The 19,548-nt window shown below is 36.0% G+C and overlaps 1 protein-coding gene across 4 annotated transcripts in view; it reads left to right on the top strand.

The window, feature by feature from the left end:
* Positions 1-18,368, top strand: part of nectin1b (nectin cell adhesion molecule 1b) — a 181,758-nt gene extending 163,390 nt beyond the window's left edge. For 2 of the 4 annotated variants that reach the window (XM_017416377.3, XM_017416378.3), the window contains one exon: positions 14,982-18,368. In XM_017416377.3, the coding sequence (XP_017271866.1) occupies positions 14,982-15,221 (240 nt within the window). In that variant the 3' untranslated portion in view covers positions 15,222-18,368. The remainder of the gene's footprint in view (positions 1-14,981) is intronic. The other 2 variants (XM_017416380.3, XM_017416379.3) reach the window with 2 other exon arrangements.
* The last annotated feature ends 1,180 nt before the right edge of the window (positions 18,369-19,548 follow it).

The raw sequence follows: 19,548 nt of genomic DNA, 5'->3' as shown, positions 1-19,548 counted from the left end.
AGCTGCTGCAGGTGGAGGCTGGTTGGAGAAGGAGGCTAATTAAAAGCTACATGTGAGACGCCGCCGCAGCTGTGGTAGCTCCGATTGGTTGTAGTGGTTTTACAAATTAGCAGACGAGCAGAGTCTTCTAATTCTAATGGGTTTATCAGGAGTATTGACACCCTAAATACACCTTCCTGTAGGAAGCGTGCTCTGAATACTGCGCAGACGGAAGACGTTCTCGTGGATGGATGGTGACATGTTGAAGAAAAACAATAAAAATATGAGCTTTCACTTTGATTCTACATGTTTCTGGAGCTCAGCTGGAGGTTTCAAATCCCATTTTTCAACAGAATATTCACTCTTCTGGTGGTTTGACGACAGCAGTGGAGAGCTCTCTTTTATATGTCAGTGCAGGTCTTAAGTTGAGCTAAAATCGAGTGGGAAGGAGTTATCATGTGATTTATCCCCACCAATAAATTATTCTGTGAGCCTTTGTGTCTCATGCATGGAGGCATATGTCTCTGAGGAGAACAGAAGATGATCAGTCAGAACATTTTTATTAAACTGCAGAAACTGTAGTGACCTTTTATTTTGAAGGATGCAAAGAAACCTGTAGTGTGCTGGAAACTTTCTAAGTAGAGCCACAGAACCTGATAGATCAAGAGGTGGTTTAAAATTCAATTCAAACCAGTTTCTTGCAATTTGTCACTCAATAAAGCGACAGTTGGTCTAGATCCTGCAATGATATATTATTGTAAACTGACAACATAAAGTAAATGGGTGCAAGCTCTCTGCTTAAAAATTTAGCATGGAGTCAACTTTGTCATGAAACTTTCAGGAAGTGGTCTTGGATGCACATTTACAACTGACTAAGGCCCGGTCCCAATCCTCGCACTTCCACCCTCGTGTCCTTCAAATGTGCATTCATGCTGAAGGGTTCGAGTGTGTCCCAATTCTCCGGAGTGCTCTTTAGCCCCGCCCCCTTTGTGTACTACATCCGCCCTTCGGCTAAGCCCGCATCCAGGCGGACTTCGACGAAGCATTTACCTACAATTCATGGCTGCATGTGACGTTTTGATTTTTTAAAATTAACTTTATTGATAATAAAAAGGGTTTTGAATTAAACGGCAGAAATATGGCGGTGGTGACAGAGCGAGCTGCGTCTGTCACGAAAAAAATCAGTTTTCAGACGTAAAGTATTGAAATAATTCTTGTTTCACTCTGCTGTACAGGTGTGAATACGATCAACAAGTCAGAACAAAACACATTTGAACAGACAAATGACTTTGGAAAGCAAAAAATACCTAAACTGTACTTTTAAAATCGTACTGGCACTTTCTTAAAATACCAAAACAGCGACCGGTCGGCCATGTTGAATGTCACAGTTACGACGCAGAGGCGCAAGTCGATGATGTAACCCGTTCTGTCCCAATTCTCCAATGTCTGCATGCTTGTAACCTGCTGCACACGAAGCCTTCGACTGAGTACACACTTCATAGAGGTGGAGGTAGGGTGGAGGGCGAGGATTGGGACCGGGCTTAACTTTTAGAGACATATTAATTAAATATGGCAGCGTAATTACCGTTACCCAACACAAAAATGGCTATAAGTCAGATATGTAACTAGAATCAGATGTGGTAGTAGCTGAGAGTCATTCCCACCTCACTCTGAGCATGAATTCTTGTGTTGTGTAAATGTTAGCTTATAAATAAAATTTATAAGATTGTGCTGCAGTGAATATGGGAAAAAAGTGTCATTAAACAAAATGATAAACGTTAACTCATGTCAATACGCATTACAAATATTTGTATTAAAAGTAATATTTCAGTTTCCACATTTGAGTAAAGGATACGCGTGAAAACTGTTGTTGAATCTGATAAGAAAAATCTTTTTCAACGAGACACAAAGTGGATAAAATGTTCCTTTATTCATTTAATTCTTACAGCTTTTAAACTAAAATCAAAATGAATCTGCAACAGAAACCAGTGCTACTGTAGGGGAAACTCTCCAACATGAACATCCTCGTATGAAAAGGTGCTTACGTTTCTTGTTTTTTTTTTTTGTTGAAAAAGCCTCATCTCTTTTGACTCTAGATGTGAGTTAAAGTCGTTGAATAGAATTGTTGTTCAGTGAGTCAAAGAGTGAACCACTAAAGCACAAGCAGGCTGACAAAAATTCACATTTTCTCCATAGAAAAAAGGCGGTTAACCTTTAGTCTGGAACTTGAAAGTAATCAGGGAAATAAATCAGCCAGCTCTTAATCGTGTATTTTCCTTGAATCCCTTCGTTGTGACAGTTATTACATTATCTGATACAAAAACTTATTTGAGCCTTACTTCCCCCAAGGTTACGTTATCTACTCAATATACTGGTACTTAAAATGACTTCAAGGTGAGTCAGATTTCATTTAGATTAACGCGTGCTATTAAATGTATGCATTTATGGTTCTTTTCTCTCTTTTTTTGTACAAAGTTGGACAGCATTCTTAAAACTTTTGATCTGATTTGGAGTGAAACATCCTGAACTTATTGTTTTTAATCTCAGGTTGTACATTTCCAACAAAACGTATTTATAGATGTGTTTTTTCTTTGTTGTTTAAATTGCCATCTGTATTTTGGGCCCCCGAGGATGTGTATTCTCTGAGTTTGGAGTTATTCAAATGACTGTTAAGTAAACTGTAACAACATGAAAGAACAGTGATTTTTTTAGCTCAGTTGTGAAAATGATGCATACGGCAAAGAAAGTGAGAAATATTAAGCTCATTGCGCAAGAATTTTCCTTGAGTCTTTAGCATTAATCCTTAGCGTCAATCCTGTTTGTCTGTCAGCAAAATATCTCGTGAACCACTGAACAAATTTTAATGAAACTCTCAGAAATGAATCCCTGGATGTACATCTATAACTGATTGGTTTTTGGAATCAACCTAATTTAAGATGGGCACCACGGCTAATTAAATAGCCAACACAAAAATGTCTATAACTCAGTTTTGTCACAGAACAGGGAGAGGGAGGTGAACCCAGAGCGCAGATTCATCTTAAAAGAAAAAACTAATTTATTTAAATGAATAATTAACAAAACAAAAGGCTGACATGGCAGCTAAACATACGAGCGAAATAATAACAAGGAGGACAGAGCGACAAGATAAACGGGCACAGAGCAAAAAAAACGGGAGCGGAGAAACAATGATTCAACGAAAGAGTGGAGGAGATGACCGGGTTTTTAAACACAGGAGGAAATTGGGAAAGTGGGAACAGGTGGAATGATTACTGAAGCTGGGACAGGTGGAGATGGGCGTGGCAGACTGAACAAAGACTTAAACTGAAATACAAAACCCCACAGAAAACCCAAAACCCGACAAGTTTTACAAATTAAAAGGTAGAATTTGACGTGTTTGTATCTAAGAGTCGAATCTCAAACACTAACAGATCTCACAGCATGGCATAAGATTTCACATAATGTCCGGTTTGACCAAAACAGGCTACAAGATCCTCAGACATGAAGTTATGATTCGTTTATCTGATGCATTGTGTGTTTATTAGAAGCAACAAATACATACAAAAGTTGATTTTTTTATCAGATCTCTTTTCAGAATATAAGATTGTGTATGCTCGTGTTCGACTCTCATGTCAGAATCTCCTTCCTGTCGGGTGTTAGGATGATCTTTAAATTCCAGACATATAAAATAACTTGACGTGCGTATTCCTGAAAAGTTACCAATGAAGCTGCAGCTTCAGAAATCAAATGTACCTCCTTCCAGCTGTGGAAGCAGAATATCTGCACTGCAGCATGATTTGTGTCCAGTTTAGTTCCTTGTGTTTCAAATTGCTGTTTGGCAGAATCAGCAGCGTCACTCAAAACAGAATTGCATCAGCAAAACAAGATCCAGTCATTTTTACAGGTTTATTTTTTACTCTCACATACATTTGTATGAAGTGAGAAGATTACAAATAAAAAGATTTCTAATTTAAGTATTAAAGTAAAAAGGATCTGGACATTTTTGTTGATTTTCTTATGAGATTTTTTGTTTTCTTTTCAGTAATCTTGGCTGTGTATTTCTTGGTTCTTGTAGAACTGATTTCCTTTGTATCTGGAGTTCTGTCCATCGTTCCTGTGTTCTGTGCTCTTATTTTGGTAGTTTTGTTCGCCTCGATGGATTCTGTGTGTTCGTCTTCTTCTTGAGTCATGTTTCTGTGCGATCTGTCTTCATGTGTCTCTGTACTTGGATTTACCCTCGTGTGTTTCTAGTTTCAGTTTCCACTGTTTTCCAGCGTCGTTTCCATTTTCCTCTCCGTCTGTTCCTCTGTGATTTCCCACGCCAGCCTGCCACACCTGTCGCCTGTTTGTAATCACTCACCTGTTCCCACTTCCTCGTCAGCCCAGCCTTTATATTCAGTGGGGTGAAGCGTTGTCGCTTTCTTACCCTTTGAGCTGCTCCTCATGATAGTTTCTTGTTAGTTTTTGCTGCCTCGTCAGCCTTTCAGTTTATTTTTGATCTCCTTGTGTTGCCCGCATTCTGGGTCCAACCTTCAACCACCTGCCTTGACATTTAAATATAGCTGAAAGACAGTTACGGCCCCTATTATTTTAAATTTATTATAGTTTAATCAAATAAGGACTAATTCAAATAAGTTGGAGACTGTCAGAGACGAGGCTTTTATGAACAAGGGGCTGAAATCCTTAAAACCTCTAAGGAACTTTGTTATCTTTTTGTTGCTTTAAGACATTTCTGATTGGCCACCTAACTGTTCATTTTAACCTACTTTTTTTATTTAACCCTCCTGAAGTCAATACAACTGAAGAGAAGAAGAAAAGCCCTTGTAACTTAGGGTCAATTTGACCCGAAGGGCACGGGAGGGTTAAGATAACACTGACAAGCAGGACTCCCACCTCCTGCTGGTTCATTCTTCAGGTTTAAATAAATATTTGACCTTCTTTCATTAAATACCATTTTTGCTTCTAATTTCCCATCAAATTCTATTGTACATCTTTAAATGAGCCAATAACCTTAAATCTTCGAAGCTCCTGGGCTCGCTGCCCAGAGTTTGATGTAGAAAAAGACAGATTAAAATTTACATCTGCTTAAGATCATCCTGAGGTGAAGAAAGGGCCAGAGTCATAAAAAAATGCATGGAGGAATTAAACAAATAAAAGGTCAAACTGTGGTCATTAGACTTTCAAATTATTTCTTGTAAAGAGACAAAAAATATGCTAATTTGAAAAATTATTTTATACATTTTGAACTATAAAAATGTTGAACTAGAAAAGGTGATAGTTCCCCTCGACTAAACATTCAGTACAGCAAGATAAGTTTATTTATATATATATATATATATATATATATATATATATATATATATATATATATATTGTGTGTGTGTGTGTGTGTGTTGAAATTAGTTGTTTTTAGCTATTATATATTCGCTAAAAACAACTCATTTGAAGACCACATTTCAACTTTCTTTTTCTTCTTTTGTTCAATTTTCNTATATATATATATATATATATATATATATATATATATATATATATATATATATATACTGTGTGTGTGTGTGTGTATTTTGAAATTAGTTGTTTTTAGCTATTATATATTCGCTAAAAACAACTCATTTGAAGACCACATTTCAACTTTCTTTTTCTTCTTTTGTTCAATTTTCTGTTCAAAAACAACAACAAAGTACCAAAAAAAATTCTCTTTGTCTTCATCCATTTCCATTTCTCAGGTTGGGATTGAATTACAAATCAAGTCGTTTAAATTTGCCAAAGAATAAATAATTCATTTTAAAACTCCTAATGTGGTGAATTTTCTGAATTTGATCTCCAAATATATCAGTAAAAAAAACTATGATGGCCAATTATTCTTTAAAAAATGAAGATTATTAAACGCTGAGGGTCTGACATGACCACAGATGAAAGTGGGCTGGTACCATCTGGTACCTCTAAAAGATTTTGTCATTATGCAGAACTGGAAGGAGAAAGAAGCAGCTTGAGGGAATTCATAAATAAATAATTGCAGAAAAATATTTCAACAATAAGAAAGTATTTTAAAAAAGCTTTTGTCTTGTGTATGTGCTGAATATTGATTAGATTATTGATTCCAATTCACTGAATTAAGATAAACGTGGTAATGTTTCAAATACTTTGAAACCTTCCAGTTATTTATTCTGAGCAGCAAAAATGAGTTTTGAATGATATTTACCTGCTAAGTGAGACTTTAAACCTGCGTAAGAAAGCATCTTAGAGGCTGTTCAGATTTAATGTTACAAATCTGTTTAGTGCAGTCAACTATGATTGTGGTAAATTGTTTATTCTAAGACATTTTGCGATGGGATGTGAATTATATTTGTATGCAGATAAACACTCAATCCTGTCACGTGGTGAGCAGTCAGAGAAACAACAAGCAGGACTTCAACAGGTCTGCTGAAGTTTCTGCATCAAAAAAGGAGAATACATTGAAACATTCAGGCTATATTATTAATTAACATCACTATGGTTCAGAGCCATTAGCCTCTCAAAAAGCTCATTTACCTTAACTTAATCCCAACAAAACCTACACTTCTGACCACAATCAGATAATTAAAAATCATTTAAATCTGATAAACTGTTAAATGATGGGTCCTAACATCCTCTTTGTCTCACTGAAAATTTAACTTCTAAATCCTAATGCGCTCAAAAACATTTATGATGAGGAACACTGTGGCGTTGCTTAACTCTCAAATATTTTTGTTGCCTTACAATTAACAAGAGAAATTCAACTACTTGTGTTTCAAATGGTACTTTTTGTTTTTATCTCTTGTTTCCTTTTCTTCATAGTTCACTCATTAAACAGTAATTGATTTAAATTAGCTGCAAAAAGTTATTTAAGATTTAAGGTTTGGAGAGTTTTCTTTTTTTTTAATAAACTGTGATAACCCCTTGAGTGATAAAAAAGTTCATTTTATAATTTGGCAACAGCAGACTTTTAAAGCAGTAATTTAAGTGTTATTGGTCACACATCAGCTCCTTACAAACTTATTAAGAACTATTCCCAAACTTTCAGTCTGTCTATATTTGAAGTTTAAAAATAAAAATGTGTGTCCACTGAAAACCATTTCTAAAATGTCAACATTGCTGGAAGATATGAAATTGGCTGGTTCATCTGAGTGGGGACTGCATTTTTGTAAATGACTAGTTTGACATTTTGAAGAAGATGCAAATTTTCACTTTTGCCAAGAGTAAAAAAATAAATAAATAAATAAAAAACAGCACTTGTTTCCGAATGGTAAATATTTGCTGCAGCAAGACACCGGGTTCACTTCAGTATACAAATGTGAGAAAATCAGCTTGGATGTGTAAAAAAAGGCGACATAGTCTGTCTGCAGCATTATTAAAGGTGCCAACGCATAAGCATGAAAGTACCCTTATTACTACACTATTGAAAGTTTTCGCCCAGTCATAAAAGCTTTGAAAGAAAACCTGCAAAACATACAATAAAATGTGGCCCAATGAGGAATGGGGGCACTGTGGCTTTTGTTCTTGATACAAATTTAACAAAAAAGTGCAAGAAAAAGAATCATCATCAGTCAATTTTTATAATTTTTACAGATTTTTTTTATACAGAATGTTCAGCTGACAGTTGATCGTTTCACACACTGATATTTGAACTGTCTATAATTTTCAAATCTTTTGCAAACAAGCTCTTCTTCCTCCCACAGCTGTTTTGTTATAGCAGTGTTTCTCTCACTGCTATAAGACTTATGGTTTTCTCTCAAATAAGCCCAGGATGCAGGGAGTGAACTCCCAAGCTTCTGCAGATTTAGCTGTAATTTAGCTTAAAATGTTCTTTTCGAACTGGAAGTGAAGGATCTTTATGACTTCTCATATCTCCAATATAAAACACTGTAGAAACATATAAATTCACATGTGTGACCGTCAGAGTTCTCTGCTGCATACAGGTGAAAGGTTTCAGGATCTGACCTGTCATTTTTGCACAGCAGTTGTTTGTTTGAGCCTTGTTTTCAGTCCATGTTTCGGTCTGCCTCTCAAGTCATTGGCAGTCAGGGAGTGACAGACGCAGGTGTGTTGTTACCGTGGTTGTCTTTACACTCCTTATGCAGATAATTTATTAAAATACAGCCCTTTGTTTCTTTGCATAGATGATAACAAACGTATCTTGGACCTTTATGCAGGAGCTGCGCTGTTTCTATTTCAACATAATCATTTTCTTGTTTTTTAATGTATAATTTATTGCCACACTTACAGTACACAAATAAAACATTTAGTCCTTTTTGCATTCATTATTTCCTCCTACTCTTAAACAAAACAAAGTTAGTTGCACCAGGAACACCAGCAACTGGGATTAAAACTGTAGGTCGTGGAAAATGATGTAAATCTTACCATTTTGAGATGTTTTAAACAGCCTTACAAAATGTAACTATACAATTAGGAATGGAGTAATATGAAAGTCCAGGTGTACTTATCAGTTAAAAGCCTTCCTTCAAGGTATGCATGTTGCCTGCCACCTTTTAATGCCAGGAGCTTCAGACTACAATCGTTTCATGACAAGAAAAGATGGCATAATAGCCGTTCTGGTCAAACCTTGTAGATGATGTTAGGTGTGATCTCCGGTGGTCTCCTGCGAGATTTTATAACTCAACGAATATCATGAGGACACTGTCAGCTACAGCCAAACAGAATTCAGCTCAATATCTGGTAAGCTAATATCAATTAGCTGTGGTGGCCATCTTTCACTGGGGTGGCTCCAAAAGTTGTAGATATACGTTCAATTATTACTTTCTAATAAATCTTATTAAAATGCATTTAGTGTTTCATGAGATATTTTACTAAATACTGCTAGATGGCAAAACTATCCCACAGAGGAGTATGTGTTGGGGATCACGCTTGGCCATGACTGCACCAATTTCTAGCTATTTTTGTAAATAATAATATACAGTTTGTCTTGAATTCCTAAAAGAAATGTTTTAAAATTTTACCAAAATTTTACTAAAAAGATATATTTCATATAAAACTTCTATTATAACTTCTATTTCACATAAGCTTGTAAATCGTGTTTTTACTGTAATACTTTGAAGTGTTGTTTCTGCGTAACTATCTTTCTTTCGTTGGAGTTACGGTAACAAGCCTAATTTCCCCTGGGAATAACAAAGTATTTCATTTTAATACAAAGTATTTTAATTCTGAAACCATTGTTTACGGTCAAACCCTAATGAAAGCCACTCTGAGAACTTTTCAAACAAATCTGCCGTCGCTTAAAATGTCGAAGAGATGAGATTTTCATCCAAACTGTCAGCGTGAACAGATCCAGGTGTAAATGTGGGAGAGTAACTCTGCAGGATGAAACTATATAACTTTGAGTCAAACCTTTGTCAGCAGTTTGTGAAATATTCAGGTCTGAATCCCAAACGTCTTGACAGAAAAAAAAAAAAAAAAGCGAAAACTATAAAATAGAAAACCTACTCCACCGACTGCTGGTTTTAATTTTGCTCCAATTCACCAAGGACTCCTCAGCAAGCAGAGACATTAATAACCTGACAAGGAAGAAAATGTTCTTGAGCAGCTTGAACGGTCCTTGATACTGACCTGAAACAAATAAGCTTTTTAAGTCTTCAGTCAGTGTCTCCAGCATTTGTGTCGGGATCAGTTTATTTGTACGTCTCCTGCTGTGAAAATACCCGTTCACCTTCACAAAAAGCTGCTTCCCCTTTTGTCTTTCTGGGATCCACTGCACTTGTGTCACCATTTATCTCTCACCGTGTCAGTTTAAAACCCTGCTTCTTCTTTTAGGCCTTTTGTTTAAGTCGTAGCTCTTAAAGTGCATGTATAAATCCAAAAACAGGAAGTGTAGATTTAATTGCAAAACCAAGGCTTTTTTTAGGGTAGTTTGCTTAAGCACTTCCTTAATATCTTCTCCCAAATATTACCCATAAAAGATATTTTTGTGTGTAATGTTTTATAGTTTCTTCTAGTAATGTAATAGATTATAAGAAGGTTGACATTTATTTGTTTTTGATTGTTTTGTTGCGGTTCCACTGCCTTGCAAACTGTTTTCAGAGTTGGGATCATCGTTTTCGTAGATGTAGAGATGCTTAAGGAGGACTCGTGAGTTTCATTTTACTCATATTTTTCTATTTTTTTTACGACTGTCATTCTTTATGGTAATTTCCTCATGCACTTGTAATCCTTTTTGCATTGATACATTTGGAACCAATTGAAAACTGCAGGCATTATTTTAAAAACCTTCAATTTCAGCAGTTTATAAAAATCTGAGTCATAATTTCTGTGAAAACTCCACAAAATAGACTTCCAATTATACACTCATACATGTAAGAGGGATTTTAAAACATGACAGGAAATCAAAATTAAAAAAAATGCACACGTTTTAGATTTACGTGAATTTTCTGAAGGCAGGACAGGATAATAATTAAAGGCCTAACATTCCTTCAAGTACCGCATATCGTCCGTTTATATATATATATGTATAATTTTGATCAAACTTAAAAAAAAGAAAGAAATCATGCATCACAAGATGTCACATTCTGAGTATGTGCGTGTTACTCTCAGCTACTACCACATCAAATGTTAGCTCAGTATTTGCTATTTTTGTGTTTCCTAATGTAGATTAGCTGTGGCAGCCATCTTGAATTAGCATGACTCAAAAAATTAATCAGCTGTAGATGTACTTCCAATGATTAATCTCTGAATTGCATTAAAACCCATATATTGGTTTGTGGGATATTTTGCTGACAAACAAGCAGGGTTGATGCCAACAACCATCCGTCAATCCATTTTCTTCACCCTCTCTTTCTTTCCCGGGTCAAGTGGGAGCTGGTGCCTATCTCCTCTTGTGAGAGAGGCGGGGTACACCTCGGACAGGTCACAAGTCTATCACAAGGCAACACAGAGAGAAACAACCATTCACGCTTGCACTCACACCTACGGATAATTTAGAGTTACCAGTTAAACCAACATGCATGTTCTTTGGTCTGTGGGACGAAACCAGAGTCTCTGGGAAAACAAAACACATCCGCAAGGAGAACATGCGAAGGCCAGGAGGCAAACCTGCAACCTCCTTGCTGTGAGGCGACAGCGCTAACCACTGCTCCACCATGCTGCCCTTGGTGCCAGCAGTTCATGCCAATATTTAAAGAAAAAATCTTGCACAAGTAACACTTACAGCATGTGTTGTGAAAGATTCTCAGCGAAAGCAGCACCGAATTTAAGCTCAATGTCTAAAACTGACTGAATGGCGGTGATTTTTGTGTTTTCACAGGTCAGACATCTTAAATTGGGTTGGCTCCAAACGTTAATCCAATATTTATTTCCTGAAGATTCTGTTAAATTTGTCCTGTTAGCAGATTGTTTGCTGGGTATCAGTCTCAGCGACTACCACTTTAGATTTTAGCTCAACATCTGTAACACTGACTGAGATATGAACTTTTTTTGTATTTGTGAGGTCAATTGACTGTGGCAGCCATCTTGAATTAGGTTAGTTTCAAAAAATAATTAGTAGTAGATGTACATTCAATGATTTCTTTCAGCAAATCTCATTAAACTCTGTCCTGTGATTTATACGATATTTGCTAGCAGACAGACAATTATCCATCCATACAGACTGAAACTTTGGAATACGGTGCAGCTACCCTGCCTTAGCCAGTTGTACTTTCATCAGGTTAATTTTGTAGATATCAACAAGTTACCAGCAGCACTTATTTTGGAAATTAGTCTTGTTTAAAGTAAAATTGAAAGTGATGTAAGAGAAGCATGTTGTTCCGAGTTGCAGCCTTCAGACTAATGAGTTGATGATAGGCAGAAAGCAGCCTCCAATCTTTGCTGTCTTTCTGACACAATAAAGGAGTGTCTGATATTACCACCAACAAGTGAATCTGTCTTAGGTCTTCACTTAAACATGAACCTGATTACATCCATACCTTGTTGGATAGTATAATCTTTGTTTTTTTGTTTTAGGAGGAAAGCTATTGGAGGGGATTGTGTTCTTTAGAGGAGATGAGACTGAAAGACACTCTTTTTTTGTGTAAAGCTGTCTGTGCTCCTTGAACTTTCCTACTGTGTGTTGGACATTTCACACCCTTGTGCTGCCACAGAGAAATGTGTAGCTGCAGTATATCCTGATCATAAACAGGAAGAACACATCCATTCAAAAGTGTGTGTTGTAAAAAAAATTTGACCCCAGGAGAGAAAAGTGTTTGTAAACTCACCAGAATTATGAATTGAACTCATGAAGCAGTTTAGCTCTAAAGGATATTTATTTCTGCAATCATCATCCTGCCGACAGAGTAACTGTGTTTCTGTCCTAAATTTAAAGCATTAAAGGTTTTTATTCCTTGAAGGAATGCACATCAGCTGCTGCCGGCTTTGGACTTAGATCATCCTGTAACGATAAATGAGGAAGTTGCAGCTTAATCAAACCGTAAAAATAACATTAAGCACAACCTCATTAAATGTAGCGATATCTCGCGTGATCCGTTCCTGTTTAGAGTACGTGTTGCGGTCGACCATCAGCTACTGAAACATCGTCAATATTTGTAAAATCGACTGAGTTATAGCCATTTTTGTGTTTGCCAAGATTGTTTTGCTGTGACAGGTATCTCGAATCAGGTTGACTCTAAACATCACTCAGTCATAGACGTCAACCCAGTGACTTCTGGAAGTTTCATTAAGATCCGTTCAGTGATTAATGATGTATTTTGTGGTACAGTACAGCCAAACACACACACAGGCAAAAACATTATTGCACCCCCTTTGTCATTGGTGGTGATAATTAACTCGGTATTTTTACTGGTTTAAATGTAGCCTGTTTATGCACCCATTTGATGATGTTCAGAAGAGAATAATTAGAACTAGAAATAAAATATATAACTAAAACAAAATAAAATAGATGTAAAATGATGTCTTCAATCTGTTGTTTGCAAATGAAGCAGCTGATTTGTGTTTTGCTCTTCTCGTTGAAGTTGGTCGACAAATCAAACGATATCATCTGCAAGAACAGCGTTCTGCTCTTTATCTAATTTTCTAGATGCAGAAAATTAGACAAATAGTTAAAACACACTGAATTCTTCAAGCAACGTGATGCAAAGAAATGTCTGCAGTGTGTTTTATAGACACAGACACAGACAGGAGAAAAAAAAAACAAGTCTGATGATAAAGTTCCAAACACATTTTCTATCAAAAGATGCAACATTAAATGTGGAAATATGAAATTTACATGAAGATAAAATTTGAAGGAACACAGTAACACCAGGAGACATATGCTTAAAGGATGTGTACATTCTCACACCAGGCGTATGTTGTTCTTTTTTTTTTTTCGTGTTATTAAAATGAATAATGTATGATGAGGATGTGTGCAGCTTTTACAGAGGTTGCATGCAGCAGATCTTGGATCAGTTTGATGTGAAGTGAAGATGGCGTAGGAGGAGACAAACTTTAACATAAAAAAACAAATTTAAAACAAAGTATTTAATAGAGTTTGTGTTTTTATTTATTTTGAACGTTTTATCATTGTTTTTTCAGAACATAGTTGCTTAATAATTGATGTTATTATTGACTGCAGTTGTGCGTACCAGCTGTGAGTCAGGATGACTGTTAGACGTTCGGAGTAATGAAGGAATCATGTTTTTGGTGCTTGGTTTCAGGTTGTATGAAGCCCATTGGATTGTGTTGTTGTTGTTGTTGTTGTTTTGGGCCTGTTGTACCCTGAATACTGTCCTTGTTTGAGCTCGTCCATGTTTCTGGCTCCTGTCTGTAATCTGATTTTTTTCTTGTTTACCTCTGCTGCGTCCTTCGCTGCAAACCTACAATGTCAGTCCCCGTTATTATCCTTTCTTTTTTCTTTTTTCATTTGTCTTTGTTGTTTTCTGTTTGCAATTCAAGAACTGAGTTGACCAGATGAAACTGATTTTCCTTTTTAATCTTCATCTTTCATCTTCATGTTTCTTTAGATGTCTCATAATGTTTTTACATGCAAATGACTTTTTCGGGGGAGTTTCTGAACCTAATTATGATTAGAAATGGAAGTGGAAATCAGGCTTGTGCACGTTCAGGTTTCACGGTGATTGAAAGAAAACAAAAACAAACAAACAAACAAAACTCCATGTATGCAGAACTTTATGAATTTTGTAAAATGAATGCTTTTGCACATTATTTTCTTTTGTACACAAACACGGAGTGTTAGTGATGGAACTACAAAATGAAGGTGGTAAAACATACCGGCGAATTACATCATCTACCAAGATTATTTTGGATCAGAACTATACTTGAATTACCGAATAAATGAATAAATATGTGCACGTAACAAACCTGTAAACATGTGCAATACAGGAGGCATTAAAGCAAATATGATATTAAGTTGAATTGTGGGAATTGTAGGCAACATCTGAACCATATGATGGTAAAAATATAAAATTACCACGGTTGCTGCCACATAGTTTAGATTTTTTACTTTCTAAACAGCCTTCTAAAACAAAAAAGCAAAAAATGAACAAAGTCTCTCAAATCAAAAATGTAAATGAGATAATTCAACAAAACTGATAATAAAAGTCACAAGTGGTTGGATTTTCTTTTTATTTATTTATTCAAGGACATTTAAAATTTAGACATCTACATACAAATTTTGAGCATTTTCTTTTCTTTTTTATCTTTAACTAGTTTGGCTTCTATTTGTGTCTGTACCTTTCAGATCCATGAATAAGGCCCTGTTTGTGGCCATTTATGCACATATGTCATATTTACTGCCACATCTGGCGCTCCAACAGTATTCCTTTACTGGGACATAAAATTAATTGTGTGTAATATTTAGCTGCCACAGTTTTTATAAACGGATATTAATGGTCATAAAAAATTAGTAATTTATAATCATGATTACTCAGTACAAAGATGCATATTCATGATAAGATGTTGACTTTTGGGTCTAATTTAAGTTTATGTCATGAAATAACTTTCCTCTGTGACATGTAACGTCCTGATGTTTGTCTCTTTTTTTGCAGGAATCTGGGAGGCATCCAGAAGAGCTGCTGAATCCAGCTGAATACATGAGCTACCAACGCGCCTGCAACGTCGAACACGTCCCCGAGTCTCAGCCCGTTCCTGTTTATCCTCCTGTGACATTCCTGCCTCAGCACCCCTACGCTCAGCACCCATCCGACGAGCCCATGTACTCCAACACCAGCTTCCCCGCCCACGGCCCTCGCGCTCCGTTCACTTTCCCCAAGGAGCAATCCGTGTGACGTGCAACGTAACTCTTTTCATCCCGGTAAAAGGCAACTCAGTCGTCCCACAAATGCTTGGTGAAAAAATCAAAGCTCTGCTGAACGGATGTGCATCCATCCCCCCACTGTGCTTTTGTTTCTTCTCTAATCTCAAACCACTCTTGGGCTCTCCCCTCCCAGCCATGATGAAAGTGTCCCTCGGCCCCCTGTGTGTTGTGCACTGCTTGCTCCACTGAAGCTGTAGGACCCCAGTCACCTCGTGATGTTAGCTTAGCTGCCTCCAACTGCCTGCCTCCACCACTTTAGCCTTCTTCACCCCTCATGCATCCCACACATCCTGTTTGCTTTTGATCACTTCCTCACCTTTGACCATGTTGCTTTTTGCCAACCATCTAATCATGTACAGAAACGCCACTCAAGATTTTTGCTCTTCTTCTTCTTTTGTTTTTTTTCTTAAACAATTCCTACAGTGTTAGTCACTTTTTATAGGAATGTGCTTCTTTTGTTTCTTTTCTATTTCTCTCTCAATCATATGCTTGCTTAAAAGTACTATACTGTATTTGTGATCAGGTGTTTTTTAGTGGAAAAAAAAAGCAAATTAAATGCTATTTAATGTGTAAAACTAATGATCTACAGTGACATGGACTACCCCATTAAGAACAATTAATGACAGGATTATTATGTAAGGCTGTTAATTGGCAGTATTTCAACTCAATCTTTTATTACCTTTTCATAACAGCTTTTAGTGTTAAGCTATTTCGGACTATTAGAAGCGAATGTTATCGTCATTTAAAAAAGGCAAAAATCAAAGGGCTTCAACTCCAACAGCATCTACTTTCATCTCTTCTCCCTGTGTTTTTTAATCCATCCAGATCAATATTATTTATTATCTACCAGTAGTTGCCAAAGACATACTTTTAGTCAGCTTCGTTTATTTGCTTTCTTGCCAACATTTACATCGATATTATCTTATTTCATGGGAAACAAACATTATAATGTTGACTGTCAATGTTCTACACTGTCTTAGCTTCAAACAATGCTTTACCATATGCTGTATTTTCCATATCTTCATGTAAAAACAGAAGTTTGTTACAGAAGTTGAAGCTCTTATGGGGTCAAACAGGAGTTTTTTTTCGTAATGCAGGTGTATTAAGTGAAGACAATCACACAGTTGGCTTGTCCTCTGAAAAATAATAGGTTGGTTAATAAGATTTTATGTTCATAGCTAAAGGGAACTAATTTTTTTATGGACAGCCTACACATTTAACATATTTAAATATTTTAAGAATATAATTTGTACTAATTAAACTTAGTTTCAAATCAGTCGGAACTGAAAAAAAGCTTGCAGTTGTATTTTTTATAGAATGATTAGTTATATTTACCTATTTTCAGAGTCCACTGTGACTGTTACTTTCAGACCATACATAAGCTAATTTGCTTAGGGTGGGATCTCACTGGGCTGCGGCTGGAGGAGACTCGTTGGTGACTGAAAATTGTGTAAAAATATGTAAGTTTTCCATTGTAGTCTCACTGAATTCTGGGTCTCGGAAGTGACAAGCAAGCCTTGCGACCACATTTTTGAAAATCATGACTTATTTTTGTGTGCACGACTTACAAAACTGTATTTTAGGCCATGCACATTATTTTGTTGCACACCTTGGCAGCTGCCCCTACATTTATGATTTAACTGGTAGCAATACATATGCAACCCGGTACGTACCTGATACATACCTGCTACTGACAGGGTACCTACTGCTTACCTATTACTTACCAGGCACATTCTGGGTAAATACCAGGTGATTACTAGGGGCTTACTGGGCTGCATTAGATGTTGCTACCACTCAGTTTAGTTCAGACCATTATTGTTCCTCAGGTAAAAATTTCGTTTACAGCAACGGTTAAAATGACGCAAGAACACGAGACAAGACACAAGATATTGCAAGCAATTCAACCTAGTGGAAATTCAACGTGTTCTAAAATGAAAATGGGCAGATTTGGACCAGTTATTTAATAATTACTATGTATCTGCATGAGTTTTTACCTGGACATAGTTACAGTCAGAGAAAGGCTCCCATGCAGGTATCAAAATACAGTTTTTGCAATTATGAGAAAGGTTGGAGACACGCATGATGACTCTGTGTCTGTTTCAAATCCCAAATCCTCGGAAAACGTCACGAGACAATCAGGTGACTCCCTTGGCGAATGGTGTTCGCCATCTAGCCGCAGCCCAGTGAGTTACTGCCTTTAATGAGCCGATTCCAGGATACTGCCTCCAGCACACAAGCCCTCCAGACACAACAATTTTACATCAACTGAAAGTTCACCTTTTTTGCCATGTCAGATGTATGTTTGGAAAAAAAATAAAATAAAAGGAAATACTTTGTGTTTGTGCTTGATGTGAATTTTAAAAAAATCCTGAAGATGTTGAAAGGTAATTTAGTGTCTACTCATAAATGGTGGTAAATGGTGGTTAATGGGATGAAGTTAAAATTTGTGAGACTTTCTCCTGTGCTCACCTTGTTGTCTTGCAATGGCTCGATATGTGTGCTAGCATTTAGTTTAAGCAGCGGTATCTGGTTTGAACCGCTGAAGGAGTTTATTATTGCTGTACCCGCTGTGTGAAAAAATCACTGAAACACATTGTTGTCTTTTTGTGACACATTTGATATTATTGAGATCCTTTCTGTTAATTTTTGTTTCATTATTATTGTTGTTCTTAACTATTATTATGTGTAATTGCTTCTTCCTGCTGCAGAAGATGCTGACGTCGGCGTTTACACATACCAATGTTCCTGTAATCATTTCAAATGTTGTAAAATATCTGCTTTTTTTCACCCTGAACATTTTTGTTTGGTGTTTTTTTTGTAAAACTGCAACATTACGTTTCTACTTTATTTTTTTACCATTTGCAAACATACAGTATAAACCAACAGCACATTTTTTTGACATGTACTGCACAAATTTGGAAGGACCAGAACAAATAAAAGGCTTGTGAGTTTTTGTTGTTGTTGCCCAGACTGAAATAATGAAACAATGTGATATTGTTAAACCTCTTTTTGTTTTTTTGTTCTACATTTTTCAGGTTATGTTTGATGTAAATATTAACAATGTATGTTATGTGTGGAAAAAAGTCATTCAGTTTAACATTAAACTTCACAAACTACACGTTAAGACGTTCTGTTTTCTGTATTTCTCTTTGATAATTTGTTAGCCATTCACAACAGAAAACCCACAAGAACATCTAATGAAAGAATATGTTCATGTTGGACCTCAGAGGGTTGAGGTCAAGCAGCCTAAAAAGAGGTAGGCAGGATAAATAAAGTCAAACTTGGTAAAGCGTTTTTTTTTTACGTATGTCAGAACATCTCTTTCCAAACCTGGTGACTAAACAAAGCGACCCAACATCAACTAGCTGTTAGCTCATCAGTTTATTCAGAATTAAACTCTATTTCAACAAACTGAGGTTGTTCGAAGCCGTATCTACAACAGGTAAGATGTTAGCTCCTAATGAGCTTTCCACAGAACCCCACTTCAAAATATCAGAACTATAAAGACACTTGTCTTAATACGAAATTGGGTAAAATTGTTAGGAAAAATTGTGAATTTTCCTGAAGTAGATTTAATAACATTGAATAAAAAACCATGGAACTCCAGGCACAGTAAAAACTTCAGCTGCACAGTTAAATCTACAAAAAAAAAAAAAAAGTTTTTTGTAACGATACCTTTTTGTTTGACAAAAATATAAGCTCCAGATGAAAGGTTTGACTGATTTATAACAGTGTTAAGAGAACATATTAGAAACACACCTTGAACAAGAAAAATTGGATTTGCATTTTGTTGAAAGTCAAGGTTTTTATTTTTATTATTATTATTATTATTATTGGAAGCAGATCTAAAGTAATAAAATACAGAAAGTTTTATCTAAGAGGAAAAAACAGCAACAAAAAAGAAACAGATTACAATGTGGTGCACAAGGTCAAATATTTTCCTGGTTTTATTCATAAACATAAAAAAACTGTTGCAGTACCATGTACTTATTCCTCTTTCACCATCCTTTTATCTGCAAAATACACATTGTTGTTTCCTGATGAGCATAAAGTAATTTATGCAATTTCACACATTTACTTTGCAATAAGCGATAAGAACATTTTGTGTTATCATTCACAGTTTTTTATATTGGAAGTGTTAGGCAGAGACAATTAGATTATTTTTAGAGATATATTAATGAAAAATCCTAAAGGAATGCCTCAATGCTACAGAAAAAAAAGATTTTGGTAAATTTACAACCACAGAACGATGAAACAATTAAGTATTGAAACTATTTATTTTTAGCTTGGAAGAAAAA

This window comes from Kryptolebias marmoratus, linkage group LG2, assembly GCF_001649575.2.
Source record: "Kryptolebias marmoratus isolate JLee-2015 linkage group LG2, ASM164957v2, whole genome shotgun sequence".
Taxonomy (NCBI): Eukaryota; Metazoa; Chordata; class Actinopteri; order Cyprinodontiformes; family Rivulidae; genus Kryptolebias; species Kryptolebias marmoratus.
This window is presented reverse-complemented; position numbering and strand designations above follow the sequence as displayed.